Source organism: Eubalaena glacialis, chromosome 3 (genome assembly GCF_028564815.1).
Source record: "Eubalaena glacialis isolate mEubGla1 chromosome 3, mEubGla1.1.hap2.+ XY, whole genome shotgun sequence".
NCBI lineage: Eukaryota > Metazoa > Chordata > Mammalia > Artiodactyla > Balaenidae > Eubalaena > Eubalaena glacialis.
The window spans coordinates 85,487,721-85,507,156 of NC_083718.1; the positions used below are offsets into that span (position 1 = coordinate 85,487,721).

General features: G+C 39.9%; 1 protein-coding gene across 5 annotated transcripts in view; it reads right to left on the bottom strand.

Annotated features, from left to right (window-relative positions):
- SETDB1 (SET domain bifurcated histone lysine methyltransferase 1) overlaps positions 1–19,436 on the bottom strand; it is a 29,601-nt gene that overhangs the window by 7,211 nt on the left and 2,954 nt on the right. For 4 of the 5 annotated variants that reach the window (XM_061183526.1, XM_061183525.1, XM_061183527.1 and 1 more), the window contains 11 exons: positions 9,651–9,685; positions 8,601–8,700; positions 7,715–7,840; positions 7,346–7,547; positions 6,595–6,668; positions 5,466–5,656; positions 4,541–4,670; positions 3,696–3,861; positions 3,454–3,612; positions 2,200–2,823; positions 1,627–1,743 (listed from right to left, as the gene is read on the bottom strand). In XM_061183526.1, the coding sequence (XP_061039509.1) occupies positions 1,627–1,743; positions 2,200–2,823; positions 3,454–3,612; positions 3,696–3,861; positions 4,541–4,670; positions 5,466–5,656; positions 6,595–6,668; positions 7,346–7,547; positions 7,715–7,840; positions 8,601–8,700; positions 9,651–9,685 (1,924 nt within the window). The remainder of the gene's footprint in view (positions 1–1,626; positions 1,744–2,199; positions 2,824–3,453; positions 3,613–3,695; positions 3,862–4,540; positions 4,671–5,465; positions 5,657–6,594; positions 6,669–7,345; positions 7,548–7,714; positions 7,841–8,600; positions 8,701–9,650; positions 9,686–19,436) is intronic. The other variant, XM_061183528.1, reaches the window with a different exon arrangement.

The following is a 19,436-nucleotide window of genomic DNA, read 5'->3' on the forward strand; positions in this document are numbered from 1 at the left end:
ATTATGCTAGGACCTGATTGGCCTTTTCACTTTGGAAACACAGTCCCTTCCATTATGGGAAAACATCTGAATTATTTCACTGATGATTCTTTCCTTTTTTGTCCTCTCTGTTAATTATGTATCTTGAGCACTAGGCTAATTAGTTCACATATTCATACAGACCCAGCTTACCACATTATATCCCACTTTTTTCACTGTCCTCCTCTTTCCCTGACCTGTCCTTCTGAATCTCACATGCTGGTTCCACCTCCTCTGCTCAATTTCTAGTTGGAGAGCCCAGGGCTTACTCTGGGCCCCTTCTCTTTTCTATTATCAATATTCTCTCTAGATGAACTCGTCCAGGCTTTAACTACCACTCCTGAGCTGATGACTCCTAATTCTTTATGCCCAATCCTTACACTTCTCTTCAGAAGTCTCAATGTCTTTTCTTAAAAAAAACAAAAAATTAAATAAATAAATTTATTTATTTATTTGGCTGCGTTGGGTCTTCGTTGCTGCGCGCAGGCTTTCTCTAGTTGCAGCGAGTGGGGGCTACTCTTTGTTGTGGTGTGCGGGCTTCTCATTGTGGTGGCTTCTCTTGTTGCTGAGCACGGGCTCTAGGCTTGTGGGTTTCAGTAGTTGTGGCACATGGTCTCAGTAGTTGTGGCTCGCGGGCTCTAGAGCGCCGGCTCAGTAGTTGTGGTGCATGGGCTTAGTTGCTCTGCGGCATGTGGGATCTTCCCGGGGCAAGGCTCGAACCTGTGTCCCCTGCACTGGCAGCCGGATTCTTAACCACTGCGCCACCAGGGAAGTCCTCAATGCCTTCTTGACATTTCCACTTGGGTTGCCTAACGGGCATCTCAGACTTAACATGGCCAGAACAGAAGCTGAATTTTACTCAGACCTGCCACTCTAGCTCTAGTCTTCCATCTCGGTAAAAAGCACCAGCATCCACTTAGTTGCTCAAGTATAAAATTTAGGACTTGTCCTTGATTCTGTTCTTTCCCTCCCATTCCGCAATCTATGAAGTTCTGCAGCTCTACCTCCAAGTGCATCCCCAAGTGTATCCGCTTTCATCTCTACTGCCACCTTCATTCTAGTACAAGCCCCAGCAACCACCACTTCTTACCTATGTTCCTGAAAGTATCTAATTGGTCTACCAAATTCTACTTTTGCTGCCCTAAAGACTTATATTTCATAGAGAAGTCAGAGTAATCTTTAAAAGGCAGATCACATCATTTGCCTGCTTAAAATTCTCTAACAGCTTCCCATCACATCATGAATTTGACTCTAATTTTTATTCTGATTTACAAAGTCCTATATAATCAGGTCTCCTCTCTGAACACATCTCGCTTGCCAGAGTAAACCACAATCTGTTAGAATAATCGTACAGCTCTGAAATCAAGGTGATCTTTTACTGCAACAGAAAATTGCTAGATACTATTCAATCATTATATGTATTCATTTCGAGGAAAGCTCAAGGAAGAAACATGTGCTGGGAATTCAGTAACTAAGGCTTAATTGATAAAATGTCTGTTTCAGTTATCCTATTTTTGGCTCCAATTTTTAGAATTCTGACGGTTGTTACAAGCACAGAAAAACAAGAATTCAGTCTCTGAGGTGCTTCACTTTCCCCTGACTACTTACCCTGTGGGCAGACACTCTTCTAGTCTCTTGTACTGGTAGCCAGAGTTAGGGTTGATTTGGCCGCCTGGGGTGCAGGCTGTAGCCTGGATAGTTAGCTGATGGCAGGCACACTTGGACCTGTATAAAATAGAAGGGTACAACAGCTGCAGCTGTGAGACTTTCTTTAGAGCCAAGAAGTTACTACTGATAAAAGGATGGTGATAAAGTAGTGAAATTTCTTTTTCTTCTTGCATACATGTAAATGAGAAAGGAAAAGACAGTAAGAATATGACAGAGTGAGAATAAGATAAAGAGACAGAGAACAAAACAAGTGGCAACCGAAAGCATAATGGAGGGAAGCAAAAGAAAAGGAGAATCAGAGAAACGAACATAAGACACATGCACCCAGGGTTAAGCTGTGGGGCCCCAGCCTCTCAGTCTCATAGTTTTCATGGAGGCCTTACGGCAGGAGCTCCAGCTAAGGAGGTAAAGGGAGGTGAGGAAAGGAGGAGTGCAGTATAAGGCAAAGAAGTGGAAAGAAAGACAATCACAACAAAGTTGGAGGCAGGGCCAGCAATTCCTTAACCAACTCACTTGTCCCGGCACCCATCTTTGCAGTCACAGCCAACCAGAAATTCAGGGCCTGTGTTAATGAAAACACCCTTGCCCGGGATTCGTTCCTTGCTGTAGGCCACCTGAGGTGGGGGAGTTGTGTCAATCTCATTGACACAGGACAGAGGAACATCTTCCTTCCCATAGGTGATGTCCAAAATATAGTAAAAAGGCTTATAGGGCTGAAACTTTCGGTCCACAAGAACATATGGATCCAAACAGAACATCTCCAGGAAGAGGAAGTCACAGCCAGTCTCAAAAAGGTAGCGCTCAATCTCTTGCATTGTCCGAAGGCACAGGCCACAGGGTGTCTTATAGATAACATGGAAGCCCATCTTGCGGTTAACTCGGCGCCGGGCTGTCATCCGCCGGAAGTCATATAGTAGTGGGACTAGGAGAGGGTTCTTGCCCCGATACTGTTCATTTCTCATAGGTCTGACTCGAGACAGACAAGTATAGCTGCAGACATGAGGTAAGTAGAAAAGCTTCTCCATGGGGGCGCGGTAGGAGGGCTCTGCCGGGGCCCGCTCCAGCATGCCATGGAAGGCTGGGGGTGCTGGGGGAGCTGTGGGTGCTGGGGCAGAGGTTGTGGATCCTAAAGGTGATCTGCAAATGAGATGTAAGAATTCAGATAAGAAAGCAATAGCACCTCTCTGGTGTACACTTAGCCCATCAGCTGGCTCAACCACTTCTCTAACCTTTCAAATAGCTGTCCTCTTAAAGCTAAAGATGATACAAGAAAGTCAAATTTCCCCTTGCCTTACTAAACCTGGACAATGACACGCTCTGGTTACTCTTCAGTGACTGAAAATATCTCTATTTCAACAGCATATATTTTCCTAAAAATTTTTTTGCCTGTCTTATGGAAGTAGAGTCCAGTCTTCTACCAATGCTAGTTTTTCCTGCTATGTGTCCTATAAATGCCCTGACTCCCACGATTCAAAGAAAGAGGCTACAGAGTTCCCTTTCTATTGTACCAATGATGACACCATATTCAATAAGCAATCTTAACAAATGACTTTCTGGTGATTGTATTTTTAGGCACCTAGTTTCTAATTCAATTATTTTTACATTCTGTTTCCTGGAAACGTCCAAGGTTGAAGCTTCCTTTTCAAATTCAAACTTCTCACCATCATAATCTTAACTAGACCCCTTGTGGCCAAGGAACCTCCCTATACAGTGACCACTCAGTCCACACTGCCAACACCCCCAACAGAGAGCCTGAGATTTTCTCACCTATGTGTCTGACTGATCCCAGGTTTCCCACCAGGGGCATTTTCACTGAGTGCAGGGGATGTAGGGGAGGAATGACCAGAGCCCACAGATCCTGGCCGGAAGGATGTGCTTTTTTTGGCTACCTGCTTCCGAGATTGGGCAAGCTGGCTTTCCAAGCTTCTAGGAGATTAGAGATCATACAGTAAGGGATACAGAAAATACAATATGAAAGAAACCGGCAAAAAAGAAGGAATAGCACTCACTCACTGTCACCTGCCTGGGGGGACAGAGGTGGACCAGGTGGGGCAGGTGGGGCAGGTGGGGCAGGTGGAGCTGTAGGCTGAGGGGGCTCCACTGGCTTGAACTGGGTTCCAGTACTGGTCAGATCCTGAGTGTACTGGACCACGGGACCTTTGCTCCTCACAGCACCTATAGGAAAAAGGAAATTGACCATTGAGAAGATGAAAGCCATGTCATTTATATTCATGCACACATCTAATCCTCAATTTGTATAATCTAAAAAAGCAACAATGGAAACATTTTGACTAAGTGCTAAGACTGTCGGATCTCACTATATACACCAATGAGTGGGAATATTGGCACAGGCTGACTTTTACTTAAATAACAAGATTTTATCTTCCTGCCTCAGACGATTTACATTAGTAATTATGTTATACTTCGGTAAAATTTTTCAAAAACGCATTCTTCGATCAACTAATGTTGTCAGGAAAAATTAACCAGAAAGTATGCCAGGAATATATAAAAACAAAAACAAAACCGGTTTGGGCTTTAAAAAAATTGACCACAGATAACACACAAAGCATATAATCTTCACGTGGATAACAGAGGTAATTACTACCAACAATACCCCTAACCTAAGCCAGTTGTTTCAGATTTTTATGTGTTTTTTAGAACAAATCAGAGCCATAGCATGTGGAGGCAGCATCACAAATCCATCACCACTACTGGAAACAATTCAGGGCACATGTCCTGTTTTCAGTGAGTCAGTAGTGTCATCCTGGCAAACAAAGGATATAGCCATTGTACATACACCCCTTTGCTGGTTTGTCCATTTCTTCCTTCTCCCAGGGTGTCTTTCAGGACATACCCATATTTGGACGTGTCCTGAGCTGTCCACCTTGCTTCTTCTCTAGTGCAGAGGCTGAGGATGTCTTCATGCTGAACATGGGCTCCAGCCGTGTAGAGCCTCGATAGATCCATTCACATCTTTTGTCATCCTGGGGGATTGGGAGGAAGGAAAGGTGGCGGGGGGAATGGGTTAAAGGCTAGAATCTACACCGCCGCTTGTGAAGAAGATATACTATGTGCCTCCCTTGGGCGAAATCTCCCTGATGAGCCCTGAATTCCCTATCTATTCAATAAACTTATGTGCCAGGCTCCATGACAGGCATCAGGAATTCAACAACAACAACAAAAACAAACAAAAAAAACCCCCCAAAACAAAAACACATACATTCCTTGTGTAAAAAATTATAAGAGAGATAGATGTTTATACTGAGTATAAGAAGTGTAACAAGGATCATAAGGCCTTAGGATCAAAGGGCTGAAATAGTTCAGAGAAGAAATATAATTCTAAGAAAGGCATGAGACAGAAGAAAAGGATAGGTATAGAAGATCTAAGAGTTAAACTGGGCCTTGAAAGATCATCAAGACCTTGAATTCACTGATCCTTCTTTTTTGTCCCACTATGCTATCAAAGCCCTAACCCTGGCAAACAGAACTAGCCGCCTTCTCTGTACCTACATGCATTGTGGATACTCCTGGAGAAAAACAAAAACACTGTCATGCAGATTAGTGTCATAATTAAATTCAGGGAAATTATTTTTAATAACCACTCATACAGGAACCAAAAAAGAGATAAAGTAAAATTTGACCCAAAACAGCAAGAACAGGTAAGAGGGTAAGAAAGAGGAAAACTATGGCATTTCTACAAAATCATCATCATTATTGCCTCTTATGCTCCCCCATCTCACCCATATCCCTGCCTCTAAAACTCTAGGGAAGAAGAGTACCAGGAAGAGGATCCTGACTAGGCTGCCGTCCACCTCCTCAACTCGGGACTTCCACCACGTGCCTTCCCACTCAGTCTTGATAAGCTGTCCACTCTTGAGCAAAACCATGGGGCGGTTGGGGTAAGCAGTGATATACTCCTCTATGAAGTCTCGGCAGGAGATGTCTTCTATGTCCTCCCAAGTCTTTTTCACTGTCCCAAGGAAGAAGTAGGGCTGAGAGAGGGCAGGTAGGGCATGTCTTGATAGGGGAAAATGGTTGGCAAGGAGACGTTTGGTATTTTTCAGGTTGGGAGGGAGAGAAAAAATAAACGAAGAAATCATAACCTCAAGGGAAGCAAAACCAAGATCACCTAAAAGTATTGAACCTAATGTGTAGATGTACACTCAAATCAAGTAAATACTAAATAAGCAATATGAAAACATAGGTGAGGCACTAATTTCATAAAAATGGATGTTTCTTCTTAGTAAAAGACAAGTGGAAATTCTTGCTAACTTGGTAAGTCTAAAGGTAAATCAAAAAGAATCAGGTGGCACCATGAAATTGATTTAAAAAAACCTGTCCTTCCTTCTCATGCTCTATCAGGCTTTTAAGGGACCCTGAATGTATTTACTGCCATGTTATGTGGAAACACAGCCATGTTAGTTGACTCTTCTGCAATTAAAAACAGTCGCTTCTGTTAAGAGTCTCTGCCAAGCCAGAGTCACAGTATAGAGGACACTATGAAGCCCCCATCTAATACAGCTTCTATAGAAAGCACCATGAGAAAGTGCTATGAAAGCACTATGCAGACTACAGATTTATACAAATGTTAGATTAAGCATGAGACTAGGAAAGAAGTAATATCTTCTCAAACCTAAATCACTCAGAAATGAAATCAAAAGACATCTACAATATGAGCATCCACTCAAGGTCACTCATGATCTTCTAGTGTCTGACTCTTTGGCTGCAAAGACCCAGCACTAGAGATGAGCAAATAAAACTGTAACTCTCAAAGGACATTAATCAAACTTATCCTCTTTGAGACTAAAGCACCAAAAACATTAGGGCCTTTTAATTGGTTGTCTTAAGAAGAAATACAAGGTAAGGGAGGAAATGGATAGAACTAAGGAAGAAAGGAGGGACACTCACGTGGCCGGCAAATGGGATACAGTTCAGACTGTGTAACATAGGAGGCGTAGCCATCATCAAAGAAAATGAGAAACCTGTAAGGAAAGAGTGATGGTAGAAAGATTGGGGGTTATGATATTTAACATGACCGACAGAAATTATCTTATCATAGCTTCCATGCCTCTGGATCACAAACAGGACACACTCCAGGGAAGATGTTCGGGGCACTACTTTCTTCCTACTATTCTCTCTTCCCACCTCAAGAGTTAAGAATTCTCCCTTAAGTTAGCAGATGCAAACTATTACATATAGAATGGATAAACAATAAGGTCCTACTGTATGGCACAGGGAACTATATTTAATATCTTGTGATAAACCATAATGGAAAAGAATATTAGAATTCTCCCTTAATCTAACCAACATATCCCCACTTTCCCAAAAGCTATTTATTCTCATTACACTGTCGGATTCCTACACTGCTGAAAAACATTTAGTCTCCATTTCTTCCTTCTATATGTATTCTCTATTCCCCCTAACCATTAATCAATCTGAATTATTCTCCCCTACCTAGTTTTCTCCTTGAGAAAAGGAGAAAAAAGGGGGGGGGGGAAGCGAGAAAGAATCATCCACATGACTCCATGGCAAAGAAAGAGTTTCCGGCCACTGGGGACTAAGAACACGAAAGCTAATTGTGAGATCTGGACTGTGGCTTGAACAGGGCAGGTGCTGTGCTCCCGGCTCCCACTCTCTTTACAATCCTCTGTCCAGGTACCTGAGCTTGTTTTTGACGTTTGGTGTCTCAGCTACAATGCCAGCGTAGAGCCAGACCTGATTCCCATCTTTGTATTTGGCCACTACTCGACTGCCCACATACAGCTTGTCAGCAGGAGGGTGGTAATCATAGGCAATATGGTTCCCTGACAGAAGACTCTTTCCTTTGTTGTCAAATTTCACCTTGTACTTCTTTCCTGGCCCTGAGTAAAAGAGAAAGATAAACAAAAAATTTTAAAAACCATCAGTTTCTGTGTGAATCCTGGTTGCTACGTGAGAGACAAAAGGCAAGGCTATGCGGAAAAGAAACAATCAGCATTGGAGACCTGCAGGTTGTCTTTCATTAGTTCTTCCTCTAGCTTGAACATACCAACCGTCTGGATGGCAATAAGGGTGCCTTTGTGCCACGTCTTAGTTCTCTTCTTGCCCAGAATGCGCATGCTAACTACCAGGTCACCATCTTTACTCAATTCTCCAGACATTTGACTCAAGGTTCCTAGGAAGAAAGCATAAAGAGATATGGCATAGACTGCGGAAAGAATGGAAAAATAAAGAGAGTACTGGGTTATTGGGGCAAGTGGGGTAATCTTTTGATCCTTAGCCACTTTTACTGCTCTCTTGGCCAAGGGCAGAAATGTAAGACACAGCCGAATCAACTGTTTATGCTAACACGAAAAACTTGAATTGAAATTCACATGTAACTCAAGACCATCTCACTTTAACCAAATATTTCCAACTCCTTATTAATAACATTAATTACCACTCATTAAATGCCACGTAGCATTTTATAAAACATTTTCCTGGGAGGGATCTCTTAACAGCCACACTCTACAAACAAAGCTTCCCTCAGACCTCTTTTTAAGGGTTTGAGTTACTCTCTTCTCTTTAACGTTCATCTGGAAGAAGAAATCACGAGCATGGAGCTAAAAAGGTATTTGGACAAAGCCATCACACAGTAGAAAAGCAGCAGACAAAAGACTTAAGCCAAGGGACTTCCCCGGTGGTCCAGTGGTTAGGACTCCGCACTTTCACTGCTGTGGGCCTAGGTTCAATACCTGCTTGGGGAACTAAGATCCCGTAAGCTATTCAGCAGGGGGAGAAAAGACAAGCAGACAGCAAGGAAAATCTGTGGTGTTAAAAGAACCAAACAGAGGTGGAGAAGGATTCTGAAATGCTAAAACAAAGCCAGTTATCCATGAAATCTCTGTGTAGGATTTCACGTCCGCACCTATACCAAGGTGCCTCCTGACTCTAACCTTTGTGTAGATCCTGGGAACTGCTCTTCTTGTTGACAGCATCCATGAACTTCTGGACATCCTGAGCTGACTTTCTTAAGGCAGCCATAGCTTCACGGAGCTGTAAGGAAGGGGATGAGGGAAACAAGTTTCAAAATAGTAGCACCGGTTCTTTTTTAACATCTTTATTGGAATATAATTGCTTTACAATGTTGTGTTAGTTTCTGCTGTACAACAAAGTGAATCAGCTATATGTATACATATATCGCCATATACCCTCCCTCTTGCGTCTCCCTCCCACCCTCCCTATCCCCCCCCCCCACCAGGTGGTCACAAAGCACCAAGCTGATCTCCCTGTGCGATGCAGCTGCTTCCCACTAGCCATCTATTTCACATTTGGTAGTGTATGTATGTCAATGCTACTCTCTCACTTCATCCCAGTTTACCCTTCCCCCTCCCTGTGTCCTCACGTCCATTCTCTACGTCTGCGTCTTTACTCCTGTCCTGCCCCTAGGTTCATCAGAACCATTTTTTTTTTTTTTTTTTTAGATTCCATATATATGTGTTGGCATAGAGTATTTGTTTTTCTCTTTCTGACTTACTTCACTCTGTATGACAGACTCTAGGTCCACCCACCTCACTACAAATAACTCAATTTTGTTTCTTTTTATGGCTGAGTAATATTCCATTGTATATATGTAGCACCAGTTCTCGAGAATAAGAACTTGTCTTTTAAAAAGCAAAATAGAATGAGTTATGTTTAGAAGCTTATAGTTACTTTATCAGGCAAAACCTACCCTTTCTTACAAATCTGGTTCAGAAATCAGCTTAGGAAGCTATCCTTGATTAATTTAACTGCCAAATTCTACATTCATATAGCACTCAGTGCATGCATCTATAAGAAACTTTTGCATTCTTTTAACACCTATTAGAGAACTGCAACCCATAGGGCTGATTATGAAGGGTGAATGATTATATGCTGATGGCTGAACTGACTGAATGGTCAGGCCAAAAGTTTCTCCCATTTTCATATTCTTATCTCTCACCCTTCTCTTACCCATCCCAACTTACCTTCTGGTCTTTTGGAGTTCTGCTCCCAGCATCACCTACAGATGAGAAAAACTCTGAGTGTAAGGGACTTACACATAAGAATTTCCAAGAAATCAAGAACTAAGCTACTTAACAGGATTACCATGGAAACATTATTGATAACAACTGAAAACTAGATATAGATATACATATCTATGTGAAAGTACCAAAAGCATTCAGAAAGATACACAGCAAATAGGTAACAGTGCTTACGTGGGGATAAAGTACTGGGACAGGTGATATTCTGTGGGATTTGGGGTTTTCAAATATTTGAATTCTTTCTTTTTAAATTTATTTGTTTATTTTTATTTTTTGGCTGCGTTGGGTCTTCGTTGCTATGCGCAGCCTTTCTCTAGTTGCAGCGAGCGGGGGCTACTCTTCGTTGCGGTGCATGGGCTTCTCATTGTGGTGGCTTCTCTTGTTGAGGAGCACAGGCTCTAGGCGCTTGGGCTTCAGTAGTTGTGGCACATGGGCTCAGGAGTTGTGGCTCGCGGGCTCTAGAGCACAGGCTCAGCAGTTGTGCCACATGGGCTTAGTTGCTCCACGGCATGTGGGATCTTCCCAGACCAGGGCTCGAACCCGTGTCCCCTGCATTGGCAGGCGGATTCTTAACCACTGCGCCACCAGGGAAGCCCAAATATTTGAATTCTTATAACAATAATTTATTTATGGGTTATTTGAATGATTTGAAAAATGAAATATAGTCAGTGAATTAAGCAAAAATGTTTCTTCTTGAGTAGTGCTGTCCAACAGAACTTCCTGCCATGATAAACATGTTCTGTATCTACACTGTCCAATATGTTAAAATTTGGCTACTAAGCACGTGAAATGAATTTTAAATTTTACTAAAAAATTTTTAAAAATCAGGTATAATTCACATACCAAGAAATTTACCCATTTAAGATGTTTAATTCAGTGGTTTTTAGTGTATTCACAAGGTTGTACAACCACCACCACTATCTAATTCTAGAACATTTTCATCACCCTGAAAAGAAACCCCACTAATGAGTATGGGGTTTCTTTTCGGAGTGATGAAAATACCCATTAGCACTTCACTCCCCATTCCACCCTTCCCACAACCCCCAGCAACCATTAATCTACTTTGTGTCTCTATGGATTTGCCTATTCTGGATATTTCATATAAACGGAGTCATATTATATGTGGTGCATCGTATCAGATTCATCTATGTTGCAACATTTATCAGCACTTCATTCCTTTATATGATTGAATAATATTCCACTGTATGGCTATGCCATATTTTATTTATCCATTCATTAGTTGATGGACATTTGGGTTGTTTCCGCTTTTTGGCTGTTATGAATAATGTTGATAGGCACATTTGAATATCAGTTTTTATGTGGGCATATGTTCTCATTTCTCTTGGGTATATGGCTAGGAGTGGAATTGCTAGGCCATAAGGTTTAACCTTTTGAGGAACTGAAAGATTTGTCCAAACTGGCTGTACCATTTTACATTCCCACAAGCAATTTAGAGGGTTCCAATTTCTCCACATCCTTGTCAACACTTATTACTGTCTATCTTTTTAACTACAGCTATCCTAATAAGTATAAAGTAGTTTTGACTTGCTTTTCCTTAACAACTAATGATGCCGAACATCTTTTCATATACTTATTGGTCATTTTCACATCTTTGAAGAAATATCTATTCAAATCTTTGGCCCATTTTTAATTGGGTCATTTGTCTTTTTATTCTTGAGTTGTAAGAGTTCTTTATACATTCTGGAAAATACTAGGCTTCACATTTCACAAAATTTATTTTTTTATTTTTGGCCACACCACGTGGCTTGCAGGATCTTAGTTCCCTGACCAGGGATTGAACCTGGGCCCTTGGCAGTGAAAGTGTGGAGTTCTAACCACTGGACTGCCAGGGAATTCCCACATTTCACATAATTTAAATAGCCACGTGTGGATAGTGGCTACTGTATCGTACAGTGAAATCTTAGATATTTATAACATATATTTAAAAATGGGGGGACTTCCTTGGTGGTCCAATGGTTAAGAATCCGCCTTCCAACGCAGCGGACGCAGGTTTGATCCTGGTCGGGGAACTAAGATCCCACATGCTGTGGAGCAACTAAACCTGCACACTGCAACTACTGAGCCTGTGCGCTCTGTAGCCCACACACCACAACTAGAGAGAAGCCCGCACGCTGCGACGAAAGATCCTGCATGCTGCAATGAAGATCCCACGAGCCACAACTAAGACCTGACGCAGCCAAATAATAAATTAAAAAAAAAAGGAAGGCAATGGTGGTAATCATTTTGCAATAAACATACATATCAAATCATTATGTCTTATACCTTAAACTAATACTGTATTATTTGTCAATTATATCTCAATAAAACTGGGGGGGAGGGAAGTAGCAAAAATAAATAAATAAATAAAAACAAAAACGGAAAGCAATGTAAATTTCTGAAAATAACAAAAATAGTTAAATAAACTACAACATATCTAAATGAGGTTCATAAAGAATCTTCAATAATGCGAGGCAATGCTAATGATATATATTAAGTTTTAAAAGTTAGGATACAAAATTATTTATTTGATATGAACTCAACCTTGGAGAGAATACACAGACACACCTGTGCATGTGCACACATTCCTCAAAAAACTGTGACTATGGCATATGATTAATATCTGTTATCTTAGAACTCCACAACTGTAAAAGGCTTCAAAACACATGTTCTATATTTGAGGACAAATTAAGGAAGAACGGTTATTAATCTTGCAGGGATTTTTACCTTTAAAATATATTTAGATACATTCATGTGGTAAAAAATTCAAACATTATAAAAGGACACACAATCAAAAATAAGTCTCCCTCCCACCCTTGCTTCTCGTTACTTGCCTCAGAAATAACCAATATTAACAGTATCTTTTGCAGCCAAAGATATTCTGCAAAGTTACATATGTATTCTATGTGCCTTCATCCTTTTACTCACACTCAACATGCAGTTTTTTTTTTAATAAATTTATTTATTTATGTATATATGTCTGTCTGTCTGCACTGGGTCTTCGTTGCTGCGCGCAGGCTTTCTCTATTTGTGGCAAGCGGGGGTTACTCTTTGTTGCAGTGCGCGGGTTTCTCATTGCAATGACTTCTCTTGTTGTGGAGCATGGGCTCTAGGTGCGCGGGCTTCAGTAGTTGTGGCACACAGGCTCAGTAGTTGTGGCTCGCGGGCTCTAGAGCACAGGCTCAGGAGTTGTGGCGCATGGGCTTAGTTGCTCCATGGCATGTGGGATCTTCCCGGACAAGGGCTCGAACCCATGTCCTCTGCATTGGCAGGCAGATTCTTAACCACTGCGCCACCAGGGAAGTCCCAACATGCAGTTTTTTTGTTTTTATTTTTGGCTGCATCGGGTCTTAGTTGCAGCATGCGGGATCTTTATTGTGGCATGCAGGATCTTTCGTTACGGTGCGTGGGCTCTTCGTTGTGGCACACGGGATTCTCTAGTTGTGGTGCACAGGCTCCAGAGCATGAATGCTCTAGAGCTCGTGGGCTCTGTAGTTTGCGGCACGCGGGCTCTCTGGTTGAGGCGCACAGGCTTAGCTGCCCCACGGCATGTGGGATCTTAGTTCCCCAACCAGGGATTGAACCTACATCCCCTGCATTGGAAGGCATATTCTTAACCACCAGACCACCAGGGAAGTCCCCTTCATGCAGTTTTTATGTTGCTTTTTATCTCCACACTTAAAATAACTAGGAAAGTATTCCCTATCAGGACCTACAAAGCTGATTCTTTTTTCCCCCAATTTTTTTTATTGTGGCAAAATACACGTAACACAGAATTTACCATCTTAACCATTTTTAAGTGCACAGTTCAGTGGTATTAAGTACATTCATGTCACTGCGCAACTATTACCATCAGTCATCTCCAGAACTCTAAGTCACCAAGTTAAGACATGAGGAACAGGACAGAGGGAGCATGAGGGAGTATAGTCATCTGTATGAAAGGTCTGAATTAAATGGCCAGCTTTGCTAAAAATATAAGCAGAAACTTTACACCAATAAATTGAATACTTAAGAAAAAATATAAATTACTAGAAAATTACAAGTTACCAAATCTGACTCAAAGAAATAGAAAAGCTTTGCTCAAAGTAAATAGATACCTAGATGGCTTCAAAGGCAAATTCTATCAAACACTCAAGGGATACATAATTCCAATTTTGCAAACACTTCCCAAGAATTAAAAGAAGAAATACTGCCTATTCCATTCTACAAGGCCACCAAAATCTCAATATTGAAATCACAGAAGGGTAGTACCAAAAAAAAAAAAATTATAGGCCTATCTCTGTTATAAAAGTGAAGATGCAAAAATCCTAAATATCAGCACAACAAATCCAGAAATGTTTAAAAAAGATATATTTAGTTGGAGTCATCCAAGGACTGTAAGGTTGGAAAACTTAGTGATTTAAAGAAAAATATCCACATAATAATTTTACTAGATATATAAGGTATGTTCAATAAAATCAACATCTACTCATGATAAAAACTCCCAGCAAACTAAGAATACGGGACAAGTTCTATTACCTGACAAATGACATCTTCGAAAACCTGTAACAAGCAATCAGCCTTAATAGTACAAGATGAAAACATGCCCTTTAAAACAAGCCACAAGGGCTGCTCTCGCCTTCTGAGATGGCCCACACTGTGTCTGTGGAGTGTGTTTCTCTCTAAATAAATCCACTTCTTACCTATCAAAAACAAAACAACCAAAAAAAACCACCAAACAAGCCACAAGACAAGGAAGTCCTTGTCATCATCATCACTCCTATTTAACATTATAATAAAGGTCTTAGCTGGTGAAATATGACAAGAAAAACAAGACTTATCTGCCATAAGTATAGGAAAGGAGGAAAAACTGCAATTATTTTCAGATGACAGTCTACATAGAAAACTTAAATGAAATCATAGAAATAAAAATTTAGTAAGATTGCCAGATACAAAAATCTATATGCAAAAGTCAACTGCATGTCTATATACCAGCAGCAACTAGTTGGAAATGTATTTTCTTAAAAAAGATATTTTTTGTGGCTACTGAAAATGGTAGTTGGGAATAAATCTGACAAAAGACGTGCAAGCTTTCCGTGGAGAAAATTAATCAACTCTCCTGAAAAATGTTAAGGACTACATAAATGATCTTTGTATAGGAGAGTCAAATACTATGAAATTATCAACTATTCCTAAATTGATCTTGTGATAATGTCAATGGTTTGGGAGTTTTTATAGGTTGGGGGGGGAAGTGGGGAACATGACAAGCTAACTCTCAAATATAAATATAAGCACAACAGGTGAAAAAGAACCAAGACATCTGTGAAGAAGAACAAGAAACTGAGGTTACTAGAGTTAAAAGATATTATAAAGCCACAGTGATAGGCTCTATAGAAACAGGAGGAAATGACAGACCAGTGAAACAGAACAGAAAGTCCAGAAACAAACCCAAATATATGGAAATAATTTATGATAGAGTAGGCAATGTAAATCAATAGGAGGGGACGCATTTCAATAATGGTGCTGGAAAACTGTTTAAGAACAACATGAAAAAAAGAAAATACCTTGAATATTACACAAAAAATAAATTCCATTTGGAATTAAGACTTAAATGTGAAAGACAAAACTATGAAACTTTCAAAGGCAATGTAAAAGAAGATCTTTATAGACTCAGGGCAGTAAGGATATAAAAAGCAATGACCATAAAAGAAAATGTTAACGTTAGAACTTCTGTTTATTAACAAATAACATAAAAAGTAAAGACAAAACATAAGCTTGGAGTGATATGTGCATTTTATAACTGCAAAGGATTAGTAATTATAATTATAGGAATAATAGGTAGACTTCCTATGAATTAAAAAAAACAGTTGAGCAAATGAGCAAGATACATGAACAGACACAAAAAAGAAAACCTACAGATGACTCACAAACACATGAAAAGATTCCCAAGTTCATCTGTAGACAGGGAAATCAAATTTTAAAATGACAGTGCTAAGTGTTGTCAAGGATGTGGAACACAGGCCACTCTCAGCCACTGGTGGTATAAATATAAATTGGCACAACCACTTTGGAAAGCTGTTTGGTCACTAATTATCCAGTAAGGTTGAAAATTCCATATCCTAAGAACTAGCAACTCCACTCTTACAGTACCCTAGGATATCCTAAAAAGATTCTTGCACATGTGCATCAAGAATCATTTACAAGAATATTTAGGGCATTATTTACAATTGCAAAAAAAACTGAAAACAAATGAAATGTCAACTGTTCGGAGACTAGATAAACTGTGGCATATTCACATAATGGAACACCATACTGCAGTAGCAACTGAACCAAGCATCACACATCAGCATGATGTTGAAGAAGTCATTGAAGAATGCATACAGTGTCTAAGATTCCATTTATACAGTTCAAAAATAGGCAAAACTACAGCACTTCTGGTAATAGTGATGTGACAAGATTGGACAATCCCCCTATGCAGAAAACAAGTATAAAACCAGACAAAATTGTCAAAAGCAATCATTTCAGGACATCCCTGGTGGTGCAGTGGTTAAGAATCCCCTTGCCAATGCATGGGATCGATCCCTGGTCCAGGAAGATCCCACATGCCGCAGAGCAACTAAGCCCATGCACCACAACTACTGAGCCTGAGCTCTAGAGCCCGCGAGCCACAACTACTGAGCCCATGCACCGCAACTACTGAAGCCTGTGCGCCTAGCGCCCGTGCTCTGCAACAAGAGAAGCCACCACAGTGAGAAGCCCATGCACCGCAATGAAGAGTAGCCCCTGCTTGCTGCAACCAGAGAAAGTCTGTGTGCAGCGACGAAGACCCAATGTAGCCAAAAAATTAGAAAAAAATCATTTTAGGACACTGGAAATTTGACCAAAGGCAAACAATAGATTGATAAGTATTCCTGAAAAACTGCTAAAGCTTCTGGTAACAAAGGTGGGAGTCTATGGATCTCTTGCCTGGGGCAGCTCCCATCCCTGCTCCACCTCTAGCTTGGTGGGCAAAAACTGTAGCTTTATCACTGAGGTGCTAGCCATAACAAGCAGCTTTGCTAATTTGAGGTTGTAGCTCTTGTTTAGGGTAAGCAGCAAACCAGTAAATTTAACGAGGAGATTCTGAAAATGAGAGAGCCACAGACAGGCTTAGATAAATTCTCTATACATTTTTGGGTGACTGCTAAAATACGCATATGCAAAGAGGACCCAAGAGTGCCTGGTTAAAAATGAAACCCAAGGTCAAAGAAAAAAATCACAAAGGAAATTAAAATTTATGAGTTATCTGAAAATGAAAATTCAACATATAAAAATTTATGAGATGCAGCAAAGCAATGCTCAGAGGGAAATTTATAGCTTTAAATGTTTATATTAGAAAGGAAGAAAGGTCTAAAGTCAATAGTCTCAGCTTTGACTTTAAGAAACTAGAAAAAGAAGAGCAAATGAAACCCAAAAAAAGTGGAAGGAAGAAAATAGAGATCAGAGTAGAAATCGATGAAATAGAAAACAGAGAAACAGTAGCAAAAATAAATCAATGAACCCCCAATACTGATTCCTTGTAAAAGAACAAAAATTGATAAACCTGTATCTAGACTAATCAAGAAAAAAAAGAGGAGATCTAAATAACCAATATCAGGACTGAACGGGACATCACTACAGAACCTATAGAAATTAAAAAGGATCATAAGGGAATACTATGAACAACTTTATGGCAATAATTTAGACAACTTTGATAAAGTGAACAAATTCCTAGAAAGACACAAATGAACAAAATCAACTTGAGAAGAAATAGAAAATCTAAATAGATATATCAGGTAAAGAAAATGGATTAGTGATTTATCTTCCCACGATAAATTCAATGTGATATCCTGGATTGGATCCTGGAACAGAAAAAGCCCACAAATTAAATAAAGTCTGGAGTTTAGATAAAAGTAATGTACCAGTGTTTGTTTCTTAGTTTTGACCAATATATACCATGGTAACATTAGCATTAGAAGAAACTGGTGAAAGGTATGCAGGAACTCTCTATTACCTTTGCAATTTTTCCATAAATCTAAAATGATTCCAAACTAAAAAGCTTATTTAAAAAAAATCTTTCCACAAAGAAAAGTCCAGGCCAAGATGGTCTCATTGCTTAATTTATCAAACATTTAAGGAAGAAATAATACCATTCCACACAACTCAGTGGAAGGAACACCTCCCAACTCATCTTATAAGGCCCATATTACCTGCTACCAAAGCCAAAGATATCACAATAAAACTACAAACCAATAGCCCTCAAACATATGTGCAAAAATTGTTAAAACATCTGCAAATCCAATACAGCAACATATAAAAAGGATTATACACTAAGACAAAGTGGGGGGTGGGGATGCGAGAGTTATTCCAGGAACAAAAGATTGGTTTAACATATAAAAAATAATTATTGTAATACATCCTATTAATAGGATAAAGGACAAAAGCCATATGATCACCTGAGGACAACAGAGAAAAAGCAGCTGACAAAATCTGAAATCGAATCCAGCTATTATAAAAACTCTCAGCAAACTAGGAATAGAAGCAACTTCTCTCAACCTGATAAAGGATACCTACAGCTCACATCATAATTAATGCCTAAACATAAAATGCTTCCCTGATAAAATCAGGAACAAGGAAAGGATGTCTGCTCTTTTTTCAACATCATACTGGAGGTTCTAGCAAGCATAATAAGGCAAGGGAAAAACACAAGACATCTAGATTAGAAAGGAAGAAGTAAAATGACTATTTGCAGACAGCATGGTCTAATATATAGAAAATCCTAAGGGAGCCACAAAAAACTTCTAGGAAACTGATAAGCTGATGCTAAAATTTATTTGGATTATATATGAAATACAAATGAATTTGGAGGACTTTCACTAAGTGATTTTAATACTTACTGTAAAGCTACAGTAATTAAGACAGTGTGGTGCTGGTATAAAAATAAACATTTAGTTCAATGTGACCCTCAAATACAACATATGGCCAGCTGATTTCTGACAAGGATACCAAAAGAATAGTCTTTTCAACAAATGGTGGTGGAACAACTGGATAGCCATAAGCAAAACAAACCAACCAACTACCCTCAACTCTTACGTTAAGAATTTTTATTCTTCAAAAGACACCATTAAGAAAATGAAAAGACCACATCTGGGAAAATGTTTGTAAAATAGATCTGATAAATGAATTGTACCTAAAGTATAATAAGTCAGAAGACTCATATATATTGACTTAGAAAAGTCAATAATAAAAAGACAACCCAATTTTTTAAAAAAGGCAAAACGATTTGAATAGATATTTCCTCAAAGAACATACATAAATGGCAGATAAGTATGTGAAAAGATGCTCAATGTCTTTAGGAACATGCAAACTACAATCACAATGTGAGGGAGTCCCCTAGTGGCCTAATGGTTAGGATTCCGGCTTTCACCACTGTGGCCTGGGTTCAGTCCCTGGTTGGAGAACAGAGATCCCACAAGCCACGCAGCGTGGCCAAAAAAAAAAAAAGCTACAATCCCACTTTGCTAGTGGGAATGTAAAATGATATGGCCACTTTGGAAAACACAATAGCGGTTTCTTAAAAACTCAAACATACACTTACCTAAGACTTAGCAATTCCACTCCTAGGTGGAGTATCCAACAGACATGAAACATAATGTGGACATTAAGACTTACACACCAGGGACTTCCCTGGTGGCGCAGTGGTTAAGAATCCACCTGCCAATGCAGGAGGCACGG